Here is a 23,550-nt window from a genome sequence, read left to right as displayed (position 1 = left end):
TGAGATGAGGGGTTGAGATTGGAAGGGAAAAGGGAGGGATTAGTGCTAAAATTAGGGGATCAATCCTAATTAATCACTTTCCCTCACTACCTTCACTAATCAAACCCTAATTTCACTATAAAACCCTTCTTTTTCCATCCACTTCTCTCTCATCTCACAATTATCCTCCCCCTCATCTCTCTAAAAACCAAAAAAATCTCAAATCCTCTCAAAAATCCAACAAAATTCAAAAACCAAATAATTCAAAAAAAATTTCCCCCTCTTCCTCACCTACCCGACCCCACGACCACCTCCACCGCCACCTACCCACGCCCACCACACAGCCCCACTACCACTCCGGCGACATTGCTCCACCCCAAACCCACTCTACGACCGCCACCACCTCACTAGCCACCGCCTTCTTCCTCTCCAACAACCGCCCACAACAACACCTCGACCCGACACCATCTTAGCCCACAACAACACCCCACATTACCACAACAACCGTCACCTCATATTTCTAAACCCGACCCACCGCCGCCACCACCACCACCCAAAAAAAAACTGCAGCCCCCCTCTTTCCAGATCCACGACAACCACCCCACGACAACCACCACGACAACCCCGCGACCGACAACCACCACGACAACCCCACGACCCACAACTCACGACACCTTCTCCCGACGACCACAACACCACCACCAGATCTGCCTCTCTTCCTCCATTAAACCGGATCTCAGGCCATCACTGCCGCTCCTCCACTCACCACTCACGGCCACCACTGCTGCTCCTCCTCTTTTCCTGTTTTTTTTTCTCTGTGATTTTGAAATAAGAAGTAGTTGGTGGTTTTGGTTCAACATTCACGTGGGAATGTGTAGTGTTTGTTTCTTTTTTTTTTTCTTATCATTTTCTTTATTTTTGGAAATGAGAAAGTGTTTGGTGGGTGGGGTTCCACATTCACGTGAATGTGTAGTGTTTGTTTGTTTGTTTTTTTTTTTATCATTTTCTTTATTTTTGGAAATGAGAAGTGGTTGGTGGGTGGGGTTCATCATTCACGTGAATGTGTCCTGATCTTGTTTGTTTTTAATTTTTTTTTTGATGATTTCGAATATCGTCTATATATTTAAAATCGTATTATCATGATTTTTATTGTTAGATCTAATAAATATATTTATTATACTCATATTTCTTTACATTTACACTTATATTTCTTTACATTTACATTTATATTTCTTTACATTTACACTTGTATTTCTTTACATTTACACTTATATTTAATTTCTTTACATTTACAATCGTATTTTTATACATTTACACTCATATTTCTTTACATTTACACGCATTTTTCAGATTTACACTCACATTTCTTTACATTTACACTCACATTTCTTTACATTGACACTCATATTTTTTTACATTTACACTCATATTTTTTACATTTACACTTGTATTTTCTCACATTTACACTCGTTTTTATTTAAATTTACACTTGTATCTCCTCACATTTACACTCGTATTTCTCTTAAATTTACACTTGTATCTCCTCACATTTACACTCGTATTTCTTTAAATTTACACTCATATCTCTTAACATTTACAGTCATATATCTTAACATTTACACTCGTATTTCTTTACATTTACACTTGTATTTCTTTACATTTACACTAGTTAAAATTATATAAATTTGCACTCATATTTTTTGTGGATATGAGTTGGTGGGAGAGGACGATGATGGTGGCGTTTTTTGGTAGTCGGACTAAAGTTTTACTCGTAAAGGACAAAGTTACACTTATAAAGGACCAAATTAACACTCAAAGGACTAAAGTTACACTCTAAAACCTTCAAATTGACTAAAAAATTAAATTTACACTCTTAAAAATATTACATTTACACTCGTAAAACTTCACATTTACACTTGTAAAATGTTAAAATTATATAAATTCAAAATTTCCGTCACAAAAAATCAAATTTACACTCTTAAAAATGTTACATTTACACTCGTAAAACTTCACATTTACACTTGTAAAATGTTAAAAATATATAAATTCAAAATTTCCGTCACAAAAAATCAAATTTACACTCTTAAAAATGTTACATTTACACTCGTAAAACTTCACATTTACACTTGTAAAATGTTAAAATTATATAAATTCAAAATTTCCGTCACAAAAAATCAAATTTACACTCTTAAAATTGTTACATTTACACTCGTAAAACTTCACATTTACACTTGTAAAATGTTAAAATTATATAAATTCAAAATTTTCGTCACAAAAAATCAAATGTACACTCTTAAAATGTTACATTTACACTCGTAAAACTTCACATTTACACTTGTAAAACTCATACACTCGTAAAACATCACATTTACACTTGTAAAACTCATACAACATTACATTTACACTTCTGAAATCTTAAACTCAAAACTGATTAATTAGGGGCTAGAGAGAGAAAGAAAAATTAATTAATGTATAGAAATTTGATTAGTGGTAATTTTTTTTGGTAATTTTCAATCTCAACCACCCATCTCAATCCAACCATCCACATTTTTTTCCTTTTCTTTTTAATAGCCCTTAATCAAATGCATCTCAACCATTCATTGAGACCATCCAATGGCAATTAGAGGGACTTATGGACTCAATTTGAGAGGAGGACTCATTAGATCTTACCTCTCTCTCTCTCTCTCTCTCTCTATATATATATATATATATATATATATATATATATATATATATAGTGTAAAGTTCTCCTAAGTCCTTAATATCTTTTGAGTCCCTAAGTCTTTATTAGGGCCCTTGGATTAGGAAAATGGAGAGTGGAGATTGTCCTACTTTAATCCCAATATAGGCGGCAAAAAAAAAAGGAAATAGGTTGAGGAGGAGAGAGGGTGTGTGTGTCAGTACTATTGCCTATTACCCACTGTGCACACACAAACACATGCACAATCATCCAACAACCTTCCTCAACACAATTCTAAGGAAACTCCACCAAAATACAATTTGAAAAAAACTCATCTTCCTGGCGATAATTTTGGCGATAATTTAGAGCAAAACCTAAATTCTTCATTTATCATCTTCCTTTATCATCTTCCTTGATCATCTTCCTTTATTATCCTCCATTCTCACAAACAAAAATCAAGACCACCGTCCAACGTCAAAAATGACGGATTTGCAAATGATTCCATTTGGCCATGGTAATTTTTGGATTGTTTATTTATTTTCTTCATTCAAAGTTAGGTTATATATTTCTTTTTATCAAAACATTAGGTTAAATATGAAAAGTTGCTTAAATATGAGAAGGAAGTGTATTTTAGGTTATTTTTGAAGCTTGTTTTTTATTATTTGAAATCTGCAAATCCACTTTTTCAACATGAACTCCAGCATTATAGAGTTCAACATCAACTATGTGAATAAGAAGTTAAACTTTAAATGTAGTATCTGGTAGAGTTCAACATCATATTTCAGTTTCTTATTTGTAAGAGTGAATGTAGTATCAAATAAAGTGTAACTGTAATATTCAAAAGTGTAACTGTAATATTCAAAAGTGTAATTCTGACGGATGAAAGAGTAATTTCAGGATTAACAAAACTGTAATTATAATGGTCGTAAATGTAATTTTAACTACAAATGGTGTGATTTTAAGCAACAAAAGTATTATTGTAATTATTATGGTAGATAAGTATAATTGTAATTGTAGTCGTACAAAGTGTTATTTTAACAGCTAAAATTGTTATTATAACAGACAAAAGTTATAAATTTATAAACAGTAATTCTAATAGGAAAACGTATAATTGTAACAGAGAAACGTGTAATTTTGACTAGTAAAAGTGTTATTGTAACAGACAAAATCTGTAAGTCTTTAAACTGTAATTCTAATAGTAACAAGTATAATTGTAACAGACAAAAGTGTAATTTTAACAACCAAAAGGGTTATTGTAATAGAAAAGCTGTAAGGTTTTAAACTGTAATTGTAATAGTAAAAAGTATAATTCTAACAGACAAAAGTGTAGTGATAACAACAAAAAGTGTAATTTGAAGGAAGATATAATTTTAACAAATATATGGGTTACTTTAAATTGTTATGAAAACAATTGATAATAATGACACTATTGACAGATAATATTGAGCACAATGGAAAACGAAAGCCGAACGAGGAAGAATTTTGCAGGGACGTTGAAGCTAAGTTCACCCCCTATGTTGGTCAGGAATTTCTGGAAATAGAGGAAGCAGTGACATTTTATAGAATTTATGCTGTTGCTTGTGGTTTTGATGTGCGTAAGTACACGACTAAGAGATGGCGTGGCGGGGAAATAAAATCTAAACTGTTGGTTTGCAACCGGGAGGGGTTCAAACATAAGGGACAATTGGAGTGTAGTGGCCGCCAAGACTCAGGTAGGAGACACAAAGTCAGGCGCGTTGGCTGCAAAGCGAGGATTAGGCTATTCATGAGGAATGGGGAATTAAGAATTGACAGATTCCACAGTGGCCACAACCATGAACTCGTATCAGCCAGAGATAGAGAGTTTCAAAAGTTGGCATGCAACATAACAGACTATCACAAAATGATAATCCTTTATAATTCAAGGGTGAGTATTCCAGGTTTTCTGAAGTTAGCCTTCGCCTTCTTGAACTTACAGTTTTGTTGGTCAGAATTACACTTTGTTTGAGTCATTGGAATTCTACATTTGTCTGTTAAAATTACACTTTTGTGTGTTACAATTATACATATATCCCTCAAAATTACAATTTATTTTGTCAAAATTACAGTTTTGTTGATTAAAATTACACTTTTCTTGATTAAAATTACACTTGTTTATGTTATAATTTCACTTTATTTTTGTTAGAATTACACTTTTGTCTGCTAAAATTACACTTTTTGCTACTAGAATTACACTTTTTCTTGTTAAAACAACACTTTTGTTTTTTGAATTTATACTTTTGTATCTGTTTTAATTACGTTTTTGTTGATTAAAATACATACATCTAAAAGATTGTCGATAATCAACAGCTGAAGATAGGAGCAACGAAGACTTACAAAATTTTGAAGGAACATGTTAATGGGTTTGAAAACATCGGAGCTAGTTTGAATGATTTTAAGAACTTTCACAGAGATGTGAAATGCTACATTCATGAACGGGACGGTCAGATGTTCGTGGATCACTTTAAGGAATTGGCTATTAATAGGCCAGGGTTCTTCTTTGACTATGATGTTGATTCTGATGGTAGCCTTAGTAAAGCTATATGGGCCGACGGAATCGCTAGAAGGAACTACTCAGTTTTTGGGGATGCAGTGTCATTCGATCCGACGTATTCCACCAATAAGTATGACATGTCCTTCACACCTTTCACCGGGGTTGATAACCATAAACGATCAGTCACTTTCTATGGGGCGCTTGTTGCTCATGAAGATGCAGACTCGTTTAAATGGGTTTTCACCCGGTTTCTGGCTGTGATGGGTGGGAAAGAGCCTAAGTATATTATCACCGATCAGGATGCTGGTATTCTTAAAGCGGTGCTATTGGTGTTCAAGACAGCGCGGCACCGATATTGTATGTGGCATATCATGAACAAGGTGCCAAGCAAGTATGGAGTGACAAGAGACGATTATTCAGTCTTTGTAAAGAAATTGAATGCCATAATATGGGATGAAGACATTGAAGCGGCAGAGTTCGATGCAAAATGGGAAGAAATTGGCAGGGAACACAATGTTAATAACATTGATTGGTTCCAAGAAATGTACGCTAAAAGGAAGCAGTGGGTTATGGCTCATTGTAGGGACCTAGATATGGGGGGTGTTATGAGGACAAACCAAAGATCAGAGAGTGAAAATAGTTTTTTTAAGAGATTTGAGAGTAAGTCAGGAACATTAGTTGAGTTTTCGACGCGTTTTGACAGCGCGATGGACCAGCAAAGACACACACAGAAACAGATTGACAACTATAACAGACACACTATCCCTGTAATATCAACGCATCTAGCTATCGAAGTGCACGGGGCGCAAGTGTACAGTCATAAAGTATTCGAGGAATTTCAAGAAGAGGCCAAGTGCTCAATCGGCACTTGTAAAAGCAGAGGATTTACTGAGTGTGGCTCTTTAGAGGTGACCACTGTAAGAGATGCAAACAGGGACAGAAATTATGAGGTCACATACTGCCCAGGTATCATTCTGTAGCATTTGTTTGTTAAAATTATACTTTTATCCGTTAAAATTACACTTTTGTTGATTACAATTACACTTTGGGTTGTTAAAATTATACTTTGGGTTGTTAAAATTATACTTTTATCCGTTAAAATTACACTTTGGGTTGTTAAAATTACACATTGGGTTGTTAAAATTGTACTTTGGGTTGTTAAAATTATACTTTTATCCGTTAAAATCACACTTTTGTTGATTAAAATTACACTTCTGCCGCTTAGAATTACATTTTTGTGTATTACAGTGACACTTTCTTCTGACTGATTTAACTAACATATTACTCTATATTGTTGAACTAGATACATTGAAAGCCACTTGTAGCTGCAGAATGCTTGAGAGGAAAGGCATTCTTTGCCGGCATGTCATATGGATTTACTCATCAAACGGAGTAAAGGTTATTCCAGAACAATGTGTTGTTAAAAGATGGTGTAAAGATGCAAGGTTGTCTAAAATGTTCGATTGTAATGGTGAAGCAACTGAGGACGTTGATATAATAGATGAAAAATAGATCGCTATGTCAGTAATGTGGTCAGAGATTCATCAGACAGTTGGTATGCTCATGGGCAAATTGAAGAATGATGTCGACAACTTTTCTAGTCTAATTAGACAGTTTAAGGAGAAACTTTCACCATTAGGGTCACCATTGAATAAACAACAACGGTTAGAGAAAATTCTTGGTTGTTCTCCTAGTCAGGAGATAACCATTTTGCCGCCCAAGAAATCCAAGAACAAGGGAAGCGGAAAGAGAATGTTGTCGATGAAGGAAAAAGCAGTTGCTTTGGCAAGGAAGCCAAAACGTATGTGTAAAAATTGCAAGCGATTAGCAAACCATGACAAAAGGAACTGCCCTAATCCTTTCGCAGAGCACCCACCGTTATCGCAATCGTCAGAACCCTCGTCGGAAGAAGAAGAAGAAGAAGAAGAAGAAGAAGAAGAAGAAGAAGAAGAAGAAGAAGAAGAAGAAGAAGAAGAAGAAGAAGAAGAAGAAGAAGAAGAAGAAGAAGAAGAAGAAGAAGAAGAAGAAGAAGAAGAAGAAGAAGAAGAAGAAGAAGAAGAAGAAGAAGAAGAAGAAGAAGAAGAAGAAGAAGAAGAGGAAGAAGAAGAAGTAGAAGAAGACGAAGAAGAAGAAGGCATCTTAGAATAATCAATATAATACCTAATAAGCAATACATTTTTTTTGGGGATGTCTACGCAAAATACGAGGTATAACATGATGTTTCGTATTGTGTTTAGACATCAAACTGCCAGGAAGGCAACTGGTCGCCGTTGGTATTACAATGTATATTATTGAAGTATTTTGAATAGGACGAAACAGTTATAATGTGCAACACCAGAACGTTGAATTTTTCACTCTTGACTATTATGACAATTTATGTTCTTACAATTACAGATATCTAGGAAATAAAATTGCAATGGCCTCATATCTGCTTAGGGTAGTATTGTTATGATCAGAATTACACTTAAACTCATTATAATTACAGATAATGCGATTAAAGTTACACTTCATCTATAGTAAAGCCTTATAACATAGTTTGGTAAAACAACATAAATAATATTGCACCATCTATTAACAACATAACTATATTTTCATAAAACACCTAAAATTACACTCTTGCCTTTTAAAATTACATTTATATTTTGTGTTATGTAAGGTCTATCTGTCACTGCTATGGCCGGTTATAATTACACTTCTCCCGGTTAGAATTACACTTTTGTGTATTACAGCCACACTTTCTTCTGACTGATTTAACTAACATATTACTCTATATTGTTGAACTAGATACATTGAAAGCCACTTGTACCTGCAGAATGCTTAAGAGGAAAGGCATTCTTTGCCGGCATGTCATATGGATTTACATAAAACACCTTGTCTTATTGTTTACACAAAAACTAACTGTTGAAAGATCATTCTAGGTTAAGAGGAAAGGCATTCTTTGCCGGAATGTTGAAAGATAACAATAAGCATCCGCTAACATTGTTTACACAAAAACTAATTGTCTAGGTTAAGGTTGCTAACATATGATAATAATACAAAGTATGAAATAAATGTTTACATAGCCAAGGCAATATTCCCACAAAAACTTAACTACTAGAAAAAGGTTGTTATTTTTTCACATTGGCACGGGGCAGTCTGCGCTTCTGTTGTAATACCTTCCACAGTTTGTCCTTCATGCTAACAAAAGCTTTGACCTTCTCGAGCACACCTTCGCGCAAGACGTTCATGTCTGCTAGAACAAGGGTAGCTATAAGGTGGATCACCAAATAGCGCCTTGATTTATTCTTCTCGAGGTCTTCATGCTGAAAAGGAAGACCCTCGTATAAGAGCATTGCCATCATGGTGAACAGACCCGACTCTGGTTGGTTGAGAGTAGGTGACATCCCATTTGAAAGGTATCGGCGTAACGCATAATTAGGAATTTCCGTGCTCTAGTGTTCTTCTTTTCCTTATCCCGTGATTCTAAATAATCACTCACTCGCGCTAGCCCTGCATATGTACATAATTACCTCAAAAACCGATTGAAAAAAAAAAAAGATAGCATTTGGAAGAAAGGGATGGACAATAACTTACAATTAAACGCGCGCTTTTGCTTTTCCAAATGCGACTTTTGTAAATCAGAATGCCTTTGCCCGTCCAGCAAGTCGACTGAATTTGATTTGTGATTGATACATACGCATGCGAAATGGTCGTCAATGCAGAACGAGACAAATAGCAAGTCTGTTTTCAAGTTGACGGTTTGCTCACTGTCGCGATGGAGGTGTCCCAGAGCTGGTACAGGTTGTCATAGTTGCTGTCTGATTGTGTGCCTGGTTGTTCAAACGTCCCAAGCAATCCCAACAGTATATCCTTTTAAAGGCAATAGTGAACATGATTAATGTGGTTACTTTGTCACCTAAAATTACACTATTGTCCCTTAAAATTACACTTCAGACGGTTAGAATGACACTTTTGTTGATTAAAAGAACTAAAGTGAAACATTCACATAATATAACTGTAATTTAGAAAAGTGTCATTCTAACTAACAAAGGTGTAATAGAAGTGGGTATAAATATTATGCAATGGTTAATGGAAGTACCATGTCACATATACCAAAGAATGACATCCTCATTTGGTCGCCATATTCCTCCTTCTCCAAATGGTTCATCAAAATCGACCAGCACTCGATGACATTCAACGACATAAGGTTTTCAGGCACTAAGGACATAATGTCAGCTCTTCGAAGCGTTGCGTGACGGGTGTACCAGACCAGTTGTTCACTGCACTCCGTAATATTAAAGAAGTCGTTAATTAAAATAGACTAAATGTGAAAAAATAATGTGAGTATGAGCCATTATTAATTCAGATTAACCGACCGTTCATCATAATTGTGGTCATCTAACAAGAAATAGTCGGCAACATGCTTCCTCCTCTGTTTAATATCCTTGATTAACGCTTGGTTGCTCCGGATCATCTTCGACACCACATTTGTGTTGAGACCACCTCTGCCACAGTCGAGAGAGCAGCCCAACCCTTCCCCCTTTCCACGAGGATGGCTCTTAACAGAGGATAGGGCTTGACCAGACGGAATGCGCATGGTAACAGGTGTCGCCTCCATAACGGGCTCTTCAGATTCAGTTACGCGAGCACGTTTTGTGGATTGCGGCCCTATGTCACCCTCTGTTTTCCTCTTAACAGCATTCAACTTTCTTGTCAACGGATGTCCAGCAGTTGCTTTGAAATAACCAACCCGCGCCAAAATGTCTTCTCTGATACTGTTAATGTCACAGAGGACGAGTGTTGCAGCAATCTCAGCACGGTACAAACTCATAGCATCCTCTTTCCCGAGGTCACATTGAAATGGGCTTCCGCGGTAAAACATCATATGTAGCATCATGAAAACACCACAGTCTTTTCTCAAATACCCTTGACCTTGCCAACTGAACTCAATGTTCCCGATCTTAAACCCGCTGACCTTTGCCCCCTTAGACAGCCCTTTAGACACCAAATACTTCCCCATTATATTTGCCTGAACATGAATACGCGTCAGTGTGTTAACGTAGTACGACCCATATAAATTGGTTGACTTTTGGATATCGGACACTTACCATAATACGTGCTATCCCCCCGTAAGGGAGCGTTTTTAATGGGTCATTTTATGTGCGGTTGTCGAGGTAGTCAATCTGCTCGGTGAGAAAGTTGATGCACACGCAGCTGTAATGATCACCGTCACCAGATAACACAGGCAGAAAGATCTGCATCGTGTGTCGCTAAGATCAGTAAAAGGAATCCTTAAAAATCATGATTTAGATTACATGTTTTGTTACCTACCATGTCCGTGTCAAGCTGGAATGATGCACGACAGGTTTCAGCCCAGACATCCCAGCCACCAAAAACGTCTTCGTCTTTGTTCATTACTTTCCCAAGCTTTTGAGCCTTCCAAATATACCTTGCGGGGTCCTTTAATTTGAAAAGTGTTAAATGCGTGATCAGATAATTAAAAGAGCTATTTTATAAAAATAAAGTGAAACTTTAACCAAAAAAAGTGTAATTGTAACACGCAACAGTGTACTGTTAACACAGAAGGGTAATGTTAAAAGTATAATTTAAACAATAAAAAGTGTAATTCTAACGGCCAAAAGTATCATTTTAAGGGACAAATGTTTAATTTTAACATACAAAAGTAACATTTTAACTTTAAAAACTATAATTCTAACGGACAAATGTGTAATTTTAACACACAAAAGTAACATTTTAACTTACAGTGTGACTTAGGCCAAAGAATCAACGGGATATGTCCGAAGGTTTCATGATGTGGTTGAGTAGCAAGCACCAACCATCAATAACACTTGTCATGATTTGCTGCCCAGGGTTCAAAGTTCCAATATCTTCCCGGGTAATGAAATAAAACTCGCTAAATTGGACCAATCGTTCACTACAACAAAAACATTTACTTAGTCAACAAATATATATATAATTAGGAATGTTAAGGGCCTCTTGTAAAAAAATAACACACTTACAACTCGGAAAACGCGTCTGACTGATTGAACGCATAGTCAATCAAGTATTTCCTGTCACTAAACATTGGCACTAGGAGCTCCTGACTGAATGCTAGGTTTCTCGTCGCAAAGCACAATTAAGGAGCAGGTGCCCCACAATCAATAGAACACCCAAGGTTCTCAATGACGTGATCCATGCACGGTAAGGGCTCGCTCGAGTGAAGTAAAAAAGGATGGTAGCTCAGATCACTGTTAGGGACGTACGGTACCGGGATAGGAATGTCGGCGTTCTCTGCCTCTGGTACTACATCAGCTGTTACCTCTCCGTGGTCGATAGTCCCTTCCAAAGACTTCACGACATCATCCTCCACTGCCGCATCTGTAATAAAAATAGTATAATTTCATCATGAGAAAGTAAGTGTAACTGTGGCAGAGAAGAAAATAAAATTTAGTAGACAAAATTATAATTCTAATAAAATAAAGTGTTATTTTTACAAAAAAAAAGTGTAATTTTAACTAAAAATAGTGTAATTCTAGCAGACAAAAGTGTAATTCTAACAAAAAAAAAGTGTTATTGTAACTAAAAAAAGTGTAATTTTAGCAGGAAAAAATGTAATTCTAACAAAATAAAGTGTTATTTTAACTAAAAATTGTCTAATTGCAGCAGACAAAAGTGTAATTCTAACAAAATAAAGTGTTATTTTAACTAAAAATTGTCTAATTGTAGCAGACAAAAGTGTAATTCTAACAATATAAAGTGTTATTTTAACTAAAAATTGTCTAATTGCAGTAGACAAAAGTGTAATTCTAACAATATAAAGTGTTATTTCAATAAAGTGTCACTTTAACTATAAAAAGTGTAATTTTAACTGTCAAAGTAGTATTTTTAGTGCAAAAAAATATAACTTCATCCATGGCACTTCTAAACTCTGAAGGTCAATGGATTACCTCCGTGATCCTTCAGTGCAGCCCCATCCACCACCTTCTCTACCACTGTCTGAGGACTTGCTTCCAAATTTGGCTCATCATTATTCCACCCTGACTGATTTTCAGCATGCACAGATATTGGGTCCTCCTGGAACAGCGCGTTTACGTCCGCACTAGAATAGACAGTACTTGTCCATTCTACGTCCATAAATTCCTTTGCCTGCAACGCAAATACATATTCCGGCTGCTCGTTACTCTTTAACGACCGCTCATCAGTCGTTGCGCATCCACCTTTTCCGGCCCCCTCTTCATAGTGTTGAGTTTCTTCTGAAGCCTGTTCGGCTGCGCGCTCTGCTTCACATATCTCAGCAGTCGAGAAAAGGAGCTGAGTGGCAGGGGGGCAACTTCTTTGTTCTGAACTTCCACCAAAGCATTTTCCGCCTTCTAAGACTCCCCAGCATCAGGCCCACTAAATTCCAAAGATTTAGTATCCACTTGACAAAGATCGTCTAATGTTGCAAGTAAACTTGTTGTACTTGCACATTGGAGACCAAGCTCAGCATTACCCTTCCCAATCTTGTCATCATCCTTGTCCGTCTCGGCATTCACAACTTCACTCACATGCACAACCATTCCCGTAGCGTCAGGGGCCACTTTCGACAATTCTGGTACCTCTCCAATTCCTTGGTCTTCTCTGGCCGGCATTTCAGCTCGGCGCTCTGCTTCAATAATCTCCGCAGTCGAAAATAGGAATCGACTGACAGTTAGATCAGCGTCGGTGGGCCCATCCTCCTCATTTTTTATATCAGCTATCTGAGGTTCCCCAGCAACAGGCACCCCCATGTCCATAGTCTGCTCTTGTTCCTTTGCAGCAGCAGCATTCGCATAGAACTTCTTCTCAGCCTCATCAACCTCTTCTTTTGAATAATACTCTTCAAGAACTTCCCGGTCAAATTTAGGTGGTTCGTCAACAGCCACCTCCTTCCCAACTACCTTCCTCCTTTTGTAAATAACGGAAATATCACGAGTACTACCAACGTCCACGTTGGTGTCCTTACTATCATCCTCTCTGTTAGCAGCGACCTTAAATTTAGCCGTATTGTAAAATTGCACCGCCTCCATTATCTGTTGTGTAGACACCTCCCGTGCTTTGTCACTGGTTAGTTCATCCCGAACAATTGACGCGGCTACCGTGCCTTCGAGGTCTGTACCAACATCTACAGTCACCTCTTTCGCATTATCGTATCCATCATCCTCCATATCATCACCATCCTCCTCATCCTCAACATCATCACCATCCTCGTCATCTCCCTCGTCCTCATCACCATTGTCCTCCTCTTCATCATCATCACCAACCTGCTGCTCGTATCCCTCGTCATCTACCTCATCATTCGATAATGGAACACCTGGACTTTGTTGCAGAACAGGCCTGATTTCACGGAATGATTTATTCGTTCAGCTATCTCCTGCATTTCTACAGCATAATCCTTCATCCTTTGGCTTTGAAAGAATGATTGCGTGCATTGTGTAGCGACATGGTCACTAGAATAGTTCAGACCTCCTGTTAACCTTTTGAGCGTCATGGCTGCATCTGCATACCATGAATAGAAGACAGTAGCATTCCTTTGCATCTTCAAGTAAAGCTCATGCACATCCTACATTAAAATACAGATAATTGGACAAGTGTTCAGTAAAAAGTGTTCATTCAAAAGTATAATTTTAACTTTGACAAGTGTAATTATAAGGGCCAAAAGTATAATTCTAACGGACAAAAATGTAATTGTAACATACAAAAGTATAATTTTAACTTTAAAAAGTATAATTTTAACGGACAAAAGTGTAATTGTAACATACAAAAGTATAATTTTAACTTTAAAAAGTATAATTTTAACGGACAAAAGTGTAATTTAAACAAACAAAAGTGTAAATTTAACAGTTTTTTATTTTAATTTTAACTTTAATAAGTGTACTTCTATCTGATAAAAGTGTAATTTTAACTGATAACCTTGTAATTTAAGCAATTACTGATTAATATCGCAATTACAATTGTAGTGAAAGAAAGAGTAACTTTAAAACATGTAAATTAGCCTTGACAAATCAACAAATAACACTTACATCTACAGCCCGAGCTTTCAACTCCTCGTCATCATCAACACCAGATGGGAGTTCAATCTCGATGAACTTCTTCCTGTCTGAAGTTGAAGTCACTTGTAATGCCGCATCACTAACCACATTGCCAATGGCCAACACTTTGCTGTCATTAGGCACCCCGCCAATGCTTAACAGTTCCTTTTGAAGGCACCGAGGATACTTGACCAAGGACCAAATTTGCCGACCCAAACGGTTCTTGTCAAGCTCACCATGTAGTCTTTCATAAAGCGTCGGCCGATCCCAGTGCTTAATGAGAGGGAGGCTGTGGGGACAACTCGTACCACGGAAATCGAAACGTTGAAAGTACGTAATCATTAAGAAGGGGATACAACCTAGCAGGGTCTGTTTATTTTCACCAGTAGCTGCCGCAGCCTTCACCAAATGTTCCAGCACATAACTACACCAGTCGTACTGCGTAATCGAGTTCACATCTTCAACGGCTCTCAAAAGCTTGAAGTCAACCCCGCTGTATGACGTTGGAGTTAGGAATGATGACATGGCGAGCAGAACAAACAAACGACTGCAGAATTGAGGACCTCCTTTTTTGTATTTTTTTCTTAAGATATCTTGGAAGACAATTCCTAAATTAATGCCTTCGTTAACCCCTTTTATGTTGTACGCTTTCCGCCATTTATCTTTCAATTGGTTGTTCTCCGGCGCTTGAGAATCCTTTTGGCGGCCCGTAGGTACTAGATCAACTGTTTTAGGACCAAGTGGTAACATAAAACAGTCCTACACGTCATGCTTGGTGACCATGAACTCCCTATCTTTAGCTGCCCGAAAAATATACGATTCGTCGCTGAATGCTTTGAGAAAATCTTTAACATAACCCATTGGATATGTTTTGAGCTTAAGCTCCAAAATACCACCGAAACCGATCCTCCGTACCGCATCTCGCTGGGCATCATTAAGCTTTTCAATGAGCTCAACAAGTCGCTTTACGGCAAGACTTGATGAGACACCTTTGCTATTTTGTTCTTGGTTGGTTTGGCCTCAACGTGATCCGACATCTTTGAAGAAACAAGTATTAATTAACAACGTGACATATAGACCTTAAATAACACAAAATACAAATAATAAAAGTAATTTTAAGATTTTCAACCCGCTCAACAAGTCGCTTCTTCAACTTGATGAGACACCTTTGCTTTTTGGTCTTGCCTGATTTAGCCTCATTTCCATCTGACATCTGTTAACATTACAAAAAATTAATTGTAGCAGACAAAAGAAAAATTCTTACAAAAAAAAAGTGTAATTGTAGCAGCATAAAGTGTAATTTTAGCAGACACAAGTGTAATTATAACAATATGAAGTGTAATTTTAGCAGACAAAAGTATAATTCTAACAAAATAAAATGTTATTTTAACAGACAAAAGTGTAATTTTAACGAAAAAAAGTGTAATTTTAGCAGACAAAAGTGTAATTCTAACAATATAAAGTGTAATTTTAACAGGCGACAGTGTATATTTAGCAAAAAAAGTGTAATTGGAGCAGCATAAAGTGTTATTTTAGCAACAAAAGTGTAATTCTAACAAAATAAAATGTTATTTTAAAAGACAAAAGTGTAATTTTAACAAAAAAAAGTGTAATTGTAGCAGACAAAAGTGTAATTCTAACAAAATAAAGTGTTATTTTAACAGGCAACAGTGTAATTTTAGCAAAAAAAAGTGTAATTGTAGCAGCATAAAGTGTTATTTTAGCAACAAAAGTGTAATTCTAACAAAATAAAATGTTATTTTAAAAGACAAAAGTGTAATTTTAACAAAAACAAGTGTAATTGTAGCAGACAAAAGTGTAATTCGAACAGTATAAAGTGTTATTTTTAAATGTGATGTAATTTTAGCAAAAAAAAGTGTAATTGTAGCAGCATAAAGTGTTATTTTAGCAACAAAAGTGTAATTCTAACAAAAGGGTAATCAAAAGTGGGATTTCTCAAAAAAAAAAAAAATCTGGATAAACTGTAATTTTAACAGAGAAAGAGTAATTGTAAGCAACAAAAGTGGGATTTTTCAAAAAACTCTGTGTAATCTTAATGAATATGAACATATGTGCTAAAAACGTTTGTTGACAAAATACAGTGATAAAAAATAAATGTCCTAAATGTGCTAAAAATAACTGGGTAATCAAAATGAAGAAAGCAAATACAGTGATCAAATAGAACAGTACAGCAACAATGATGACAAAATACAGTGATCAAATACAGTGCAATTACATAACAATGTCCAATAAATTAAAAAAAACGTCTAAATAAATGAAGAGAAAAAATCATAAAACTCTAAAAACCCAAAAAAAAATCATAAAACTCTAAAACCCCAAAAAAAATTACCTTCTGAAGTAATCTGAATGGACGAAAATGGCAGCTTGCAAGTGAGAAAAAAAATGGAGAAGAAACCGATAATAAGGTAACAAAAAAGCGATAAAATTGCGGGATTTTAAGAGCAGTTTCGTTCTTAAGCGGTTGAAATTAATGGGGTTTAATTTGGGGGAAATATTTTGGGGGAAAATTAATTTTGAATAATAGAGAGATGATAAATGGGGGGAAGTTAGTAGGACGTGTGTGTGATGTTTTGATTGACAACCTGCATGCATGCTAATAACCTATGAGTGGTAGGATGAGAGAGGTAATTGTTTTAGCCATTAGAATAATATTATTAGTTGCTTTTTACTTTTAATCTAAGCCATTCAATAACATGATCTAAGGGTAGATGTTTGGGCTAAAAATAGCACAATAAAAAAGGCCCACTTAATAAAATAAAAAGCTATGGAAGGAGTGATAAGGAGGAAGGAAGCCCGCGGTTGGAGAAAGGGGAAACGGGCTCAAGGGAGATCAGGAGCCCATCATAGAAGGCGTCCGGATTAAGGAAAGAGGAGTTAGGGAGAAGATAGGGAGAAGTTAGGGAGATCGGGGAGAATTGGGAAAGGCGGCCAAGTATGGAAAGAGTTCTTATGGAAATTATATTCCCTTTCCATATTCAAAGTAGGACATATCTAGGGTTCTTGCCCTATAAATAGCCAAGGAAGCAAATCAAGAAGGACATTCAACACATCCGCATTCACACATTCACATTCAGAAACGCATCAACACCGCGGCACATTATTATACTCAAATATACATTCGTCCTAGATCTTGCAGGCCTGACGCCTAGGGCCAGCGGGATTGACTTCGTGCCTCAGTTGTAATCATCCTCTTATTCAAATAGTGCAATACTTGGCAGGGTACCTTCCTTCCCGCGGTTGTTCCCATATCGGGTTTTCCGCGTCACCAAATCTTACGTGTCAATTTATACCGCGTACTTTATTTCTTTATTTAAGTATCAACAAATGAACAATCATATGATTAACCAACGAGTAAGACTGCATTGACCCTAATCAATCAACTTGGTAAAAAATACCTAAAAAGTTTGGCGCCCACCGTGGGGCATTATGGTCGTCAATCGTTGATATTCTAGATACACAATGGATAAGCAAGCATCTGAAGCCGTGTCAGGGAGCAGGAAACCATCGCCACCACCATCAACTACTCAAAACTCGACAACAACAGTAGCTACGCAGGCTCCCGGACACACCCCAAGAATCATACCGACAACAAAAAACCTCTTTACCTCCTAGGACTCCTGCTGTCGCGGCCCAAGCCAGATCAGATAAAGGAACAGCAAGTTCAGGCCTCCCTCCGCCACCTAGTCCCACACAAATCTTACTCACTGGCGTAGAAAATCTTCAGAAAGCTATGGAAAACATGAGAGAAGACCAGAGGAAAGCTGAAACTGAAGCAAGAAGGAGGGACAAAGAGCTCTGGGCACAGATAGACATCTGAAAAAAGATCTGTCACCCCGGCCAAGCGGTGACAGGACGTGGGAAGGCCTACACTAATAGATTTGATGCAGGGGGCATCAGGCAGCAGGAACCACTTCGACAGGTACCGGCTGAATTGATAACGAGATTGGATCTGTCCATGATACCATCAGATGGAAGGATAACCCCACAAGGGATGGGATACCTCACGCCAGATAACTGGCCCGCAGCTAGTTGTATGGAAGTACGAGCAGGTGGCATCCCCGTCAGTAGCCCCGCCGCAATCGATCAGACGCCTGGAGCAGGATCCGAGTCGAACCAACAAATGGACTGGCAGCAGGGGACAGTCGTTACAACAACTCCTCTAGCAGCTGGAACACATCAGAACCTTCAAGAACTCGGATCAGGAGGCAATATGTTTAACCAAAGCAAACCGACAAAGCGGACCCGCATTGAGCAAAGATAACGAATCGGCAGAAGACTTGGAGTTAAAAGAAATGCGGCAGGTCCCAGGATTGCCACCCCCACTCGAGAAAGCAGCTCTAGACAGCTACGCCGACTCACCATTCGTGGCACCATATCCATCACAGCCATGCCAAAGGGATTCACAAACCCAAATATGCCTCTCTTCGATGGCACGGCAGATCCTTTTGATCATATAAGCCAGTACAAGCAGAAATTGATGACAGTAACAGCTGTAGGGCAAGTCAAGGAGGCTTGCATGTGCAAAGGGTTCGGGTCCACCCTAACAGGACCAGCACTTCGATGGTTTGTGAGCCCGCCCAACAGTGTCGATATCTACATTTGCTGAATTGGTGAACGCATTTACTCAACAGTTCGCAAGCAGCAGAAAACCACAGAAGCATGCAGGAGATCTGTACAGAATCGTCCAGGGGGCGGGAGAGAGCATTGGAGAATACGATACTAGGTTCAATAATGAGAAGGTAGCAGTATGATAGTGTGATGTCTCAACAGCAGTAGAAGCCTTCAGAAGAGGCCTCCACCATGACTCCGGCCTATATAAGCAGCTAACCATGTATCCATGCCATAGCTTCGAGGCGGTACAGGAAAAGTCAGCTGCCGCAATCAGATTGGAGGAAGATATCTTAACCAGAGCCAACTTACTAAGCACGCCAAGTATTTCTAGTACCTCAGCCGTGGAGAAATCAGGAAGAAAGCAAACCACCAGCAAGATGGATGAGAGATACAGACCATATGGAAGGGGAGTCAACAGAATCGAGGAAAATCAGTTACTCCCCACTCTGACAGAGTATGGATTCACTACAGGTATCGGAGGAATCCTGAAGGCACTCAGGGAAATGGGAGAAGGAGTTAGGTGGCCCAACCCACCAGTAGGAGAACAAGCTTGGAGAAAGGACAGCAAGAAGAAGTGTGAGTTCCACCGTGATATTGGGCACAACACTAAGGATTACTACACACTACGAAGAGAGATCAAGCGCCTGTACAAACAAGGAAAGCTGAGCCACCTATTACCACGTGGGGGCAAGCAGCAAGATAAGGTAGGCTCCGCTAAGCCTGCAGATCCATCCACATGCACCAAAATCATAAACGTGATAACAAGCGGCTCAGACTTAAGCGGACTAACATACTCAGCAGCTAAAAGACGTGCCACCGAGATCAAAGGAGACAGGCTAGCCAATTCTTGCAGAATTTCTCACAGTGACCTACCAGTGGTTAGCTTTGATGTAGGAGATGCATACGACGAGCGAGAACATCACGACGCACTTATTATCACCTTATCGATGGCCAATTGCACAGTCAGGAAGGTCTTGGTGGATACAGGAAGCTCGGTTAACTTAATCATGCTGAAAACTATAGAGAACATGGGATTCAGCGAGAAGGATTTGCAGAAGAAGACTATTCCGCTAATAGGCTTTAGTGGAGAAACAGCCAGCTCACTAGGCGAGATAGTCATCCCAACCTATGTGGGAGGAGTCAACAAGCAAGTCAGATACTTGGTTATAGACGACCCCTCCACCTACAACGTCATCTTGGGAAGACCATGGTTGCACCAAATGAAAGCAGTCCCCTCAACATATCACCAGTGCATAAAGTTCCCCACACCATGGGGAGTAGAAACAATAAGAGGAGATCAGGAGGAAGCTAGAGGCTGCTATAAGAAGGCACTCAAGTGCACTGCAAGCCCTCCCGCATAGCAATTACAGAAGCAGCATATCCAGGACGAATACATTGAACCCCCAGCAGAAGAGCTGGATCAAATCAACCTGGACAAGCTGCACACAAAACGAACCGTGCTCATTGGAGCAGGATGCACAGGAAGCTTAAGACAACAGCTAGTCAAGTTCTTACAGGATAACATGGATTGTTTTGCATGGTCACACGACGACATGATAGGAATAGATCCGTCCACCATAACACATAAGCTTAGTGTGTACCCAAAGTGTAAACCCATCCAGCAGAGAAGAAGAAAGTTTGCAGCGGAAAGAAATAAGGTGATCAACCAGGAGGTAGATAGCCTGCTAGCAGCAAAGAAAATAAGAGAAGTAAAATATCCAGAATGGCTGTCTAACGTAGTGGTGGTGTCTAAGAAGAATGGGAAGTGGAGAGTATGTGTGGACTTCACCGATCTCAACAAAGCATGCCCTAAAGATCCCTTCCCGCTGCCTCATATTGATGCAATGGTAGATGCGACAGCTGGACATGAGATGTTAACATTCCTGGACGCATGGAGTGGATACAATCAGATCAAGATGGATCCTACAGATCAAGAGAAGACAACATTTATGTCTGAAAGAGGAATATATTGCTACAACGTCATGCCATTCGGTCTAAAGAACGCAGGCTCCACATATTAAAGGCTGGTTAACCGAATGTTCAAAGAAAAGATAGGAAGAACAATGGAGGTGTATATTGATGACATGGTGGTGAAATCAGAAAAGGCCAAAGATCATATGCGGCATCTGGCCGAAACGTTCAACACCCTCAGAGAATACAAAATGAAGTTAAATCCATCTAAGTGCACCTTCGGAGTATCTTCTGGCAAATTCTTAGGCTATATAGTAACCCAAAGAGGAATAGAGGCCAGCATCGAGCAGATCTAAGCCGTCTTGCAGCTGGAGTCACCTAAGAAGCCTAAGGATGTTCAAAGACTAGCTGGAAAGGTAGCAGCCCTGAACAGGTTCATTTCAAGATCTTCAGATAAATGCAGGCTGTTTTAAGACGTACTAAGGAAAAGCCAGAAGTTTGAATCGACCTCTGAGCACGAGTAAGCCTTCAGAGAGCCGAAGCACTACCTCAGCAGCCCGCCGCTGCTGTCGAAGCCAAAGCCAGGAGAACCACTATTCCTATACATGGCCGTCACAGAAGTGGCAGTAAGTGCTGTCTTGGTCAGAGAGCAAGAAAAGGAGCAGAAGTCAGTATACTACGTGAGCAAGTCTCTGCTGCCGGCAGAGACCAGGTACACATCTCTTGAAAAGTTAGTACTAGCATTGTTAGCAGCATCTCGCAAACTGCGCCCCTATTTTGAGTCCCACATCATACATGTCGTGACCAACTACCCGCTAAAATCTATCATGAGGAAGCCTGAACTATCAGGCAGAATGTCAAAATGGTCCGTACACCTCGGTGGGTACGATATCCGATATGACCCCGAACAAAGACAATCAAATCGCAAGCCTTTGGCCGACTTCGTGTCGGACTTCAGCTGACCATCCGAATCGCGGATACGGAGATCCTAACCTTAGAAGGAAGCAAGGAGACAGAAGTCTGGCAGATGCATATTGACGGAACCTCCAACCAAAGGGGGGCAGGCGTGGGATTAATCCTGCGATCACCACAGGGAGACTTGATAGCGCAAGCAGTAAGATGTGAATTCAAGGCAACCATCAATGAAACAGAATACGAGGCCTTGTTATTAGGAATGAAGCTAGCTTTGGAGTTAGGGGTCGGGCACCTGCTCATATCCAGTGACTCTCTATTAATAGTCAACCACGTGAATGATGAGTTTATAGCCAGAGATTCGAAGATGATTGCATACCTAAAAGTAGCAAAGGAGTTAAAACAGAAATTCGAAACTTGCAAGCTTAAACAGATCCCCAGATATCAGAATGTGGAAGCAGACGCCTTGGCAACTCTGGGGGCAACATTTAAACCAACAGAGCTATCCAAAGATTCCAATAGCACACATCTTTGGAACCTTCCATCCGAATGCGGATGAAATAGATAAAGGTGAACTGGAGGACCCACAGAGCGAGAAAGAAGTCCAGACAGTTACAGAGGAAGGTGAGAACTCCCAGCCAAACAGGCAGACGCCTGACCAAACAGCCGAACAAACAGGCGACTGGCGCACACCTTACCTAGACTGGCTGCGCCATAACAAGCTACCAGATGACAAGAAGGTGTGGACATGGCCCACCTGTGGGTCCGGTTCGATCTGCGGACGCGCAATGATCTTTTTGAAAGCCACGCTCGGCGGCGTAAAGGTGCTTTCGACCGGATCGTTTTTAGATCGGTCGGTTTCGTCTCGGTAAGGGTCTCGAAACGATTAGAGATGTTCGGAGTCGCCACCAAGCATTTGTGGGATGCCTGGAACCCGTTCGAATTCCACTTTATACCTCGGTCAAATCGAAGCACAAAGCAGCGTTTTGACATAGGTACTAAAGATAAGGAAATCGTCCCTCTTTAGCATCCTATCTCTAGAATGACTCTCGTACGCCCTGGATAAGGTCGTCCACTATCCAAAGTTTCTGAGTAAGAGGTGAAGGTACGTATTGGGAAGCCCTTTAATCAGACACCTAATCCCGCCCGCGTTTAGCGGCCTCTACTGATCGATCTTGGTTGGTTGAATGCAAAAATTGATAAAACGGTTTAAATGCATGAATGCGCATCCAATGATTTAAACCTAACATGTGAGAGCTTTCTAAGTCGGTTGATTTAATCCAAATATCAAGTATAAGATCTCGAGTTGGATTAATGATTGATTTGCATGCAAGACGGAAATTAAACATCCATTTACCGTATTAGGTTTAGGGTGCATAACATGATCCATTTGTCTTAGTAAGGCATTTTGCAAATATGATTTGAATAGTCATCTGATCCGTCCTATATCCGGGTTAACCGGAGTCGGGATCGTCCTAGACTAATGCTGGAAGGGAACAGGCCGTGTACCAGACGGCTATAAGAGGCGCGAGCCAGCCGGCGGTGTAAGGAGCCTCCTTCTGGTTTTGAAAATGAGAAAGAAAAGGCCTGCTTGAGGCGCGGGTTAGCCAACGGCTGTATGCCGTGTTCTGACTGTTTAGAAAACATTATGAAACGTGTTAAAAGTGGGTATTTGAACCCGGTTTGATTTTTAAAGGGTCATTTAGACCGCATTTGTTGATTTGAAGAACTAGACTCGAATAATCATCATTATTTGATAATATTCGGTGTCGGGCTCGGTTTTGACAAGCTTGACATGAATAGTTTTGAAAATGATTATGGACTAATTGTTTTAAGTCCATTTTGAATGTAGTTAGTCGGTACTCATCATCGTACCCGGGTTAAAATCCGGCATG

At 39.1% G+C, this 23,550-nt stretch overlaps 1 protein-coding gene across 1 annotated transcript; it reads left to right on the top strand.

Annotated features, from left to right (window-relative positions):
• Positions 1-5,308: 5,308 nt before the first annotated feature.
• Positions 5,309-6,683, top strand: LOC141601708 (protein FAR-RED IMPAIRED RESPONSE 1-like). The gene is made up of 3 exons (XM_074422006.1): positions 5,309-5,646; positions 5,875-6,137; positions 6,475-6,683. Exons 1-3 carry the CDS (start codon positions 5,309-5,311, stop codon positions 6,681-6,683), a joined length of 810 nt encoding a protein of 269 aa, XP_074278107.1.
• Positions 6,684-23,550: the final 16,867 nt, after the last annotated feature.

Source organism: Silene latifolia, chromosome 9 (genome assembly GCF_048544455.1).
Source record: "Silene latifolia isolate original U9 population chromosome 9, ASM4854445v1, whole genome shotgun sequence".
Classification (NCBI taxonomy): Eukaryota; Viridiplantae; Streptophyta; class Magnoliopsida; order Caryophyllales; family Caryophyllaceae; genus Silene; species Silene latifolia.
The sequence above is the reverse complement of the archived record's forward strand: the minus strand, read 5'-3'. Positions and strand labels throughout refer to the sequence as shown.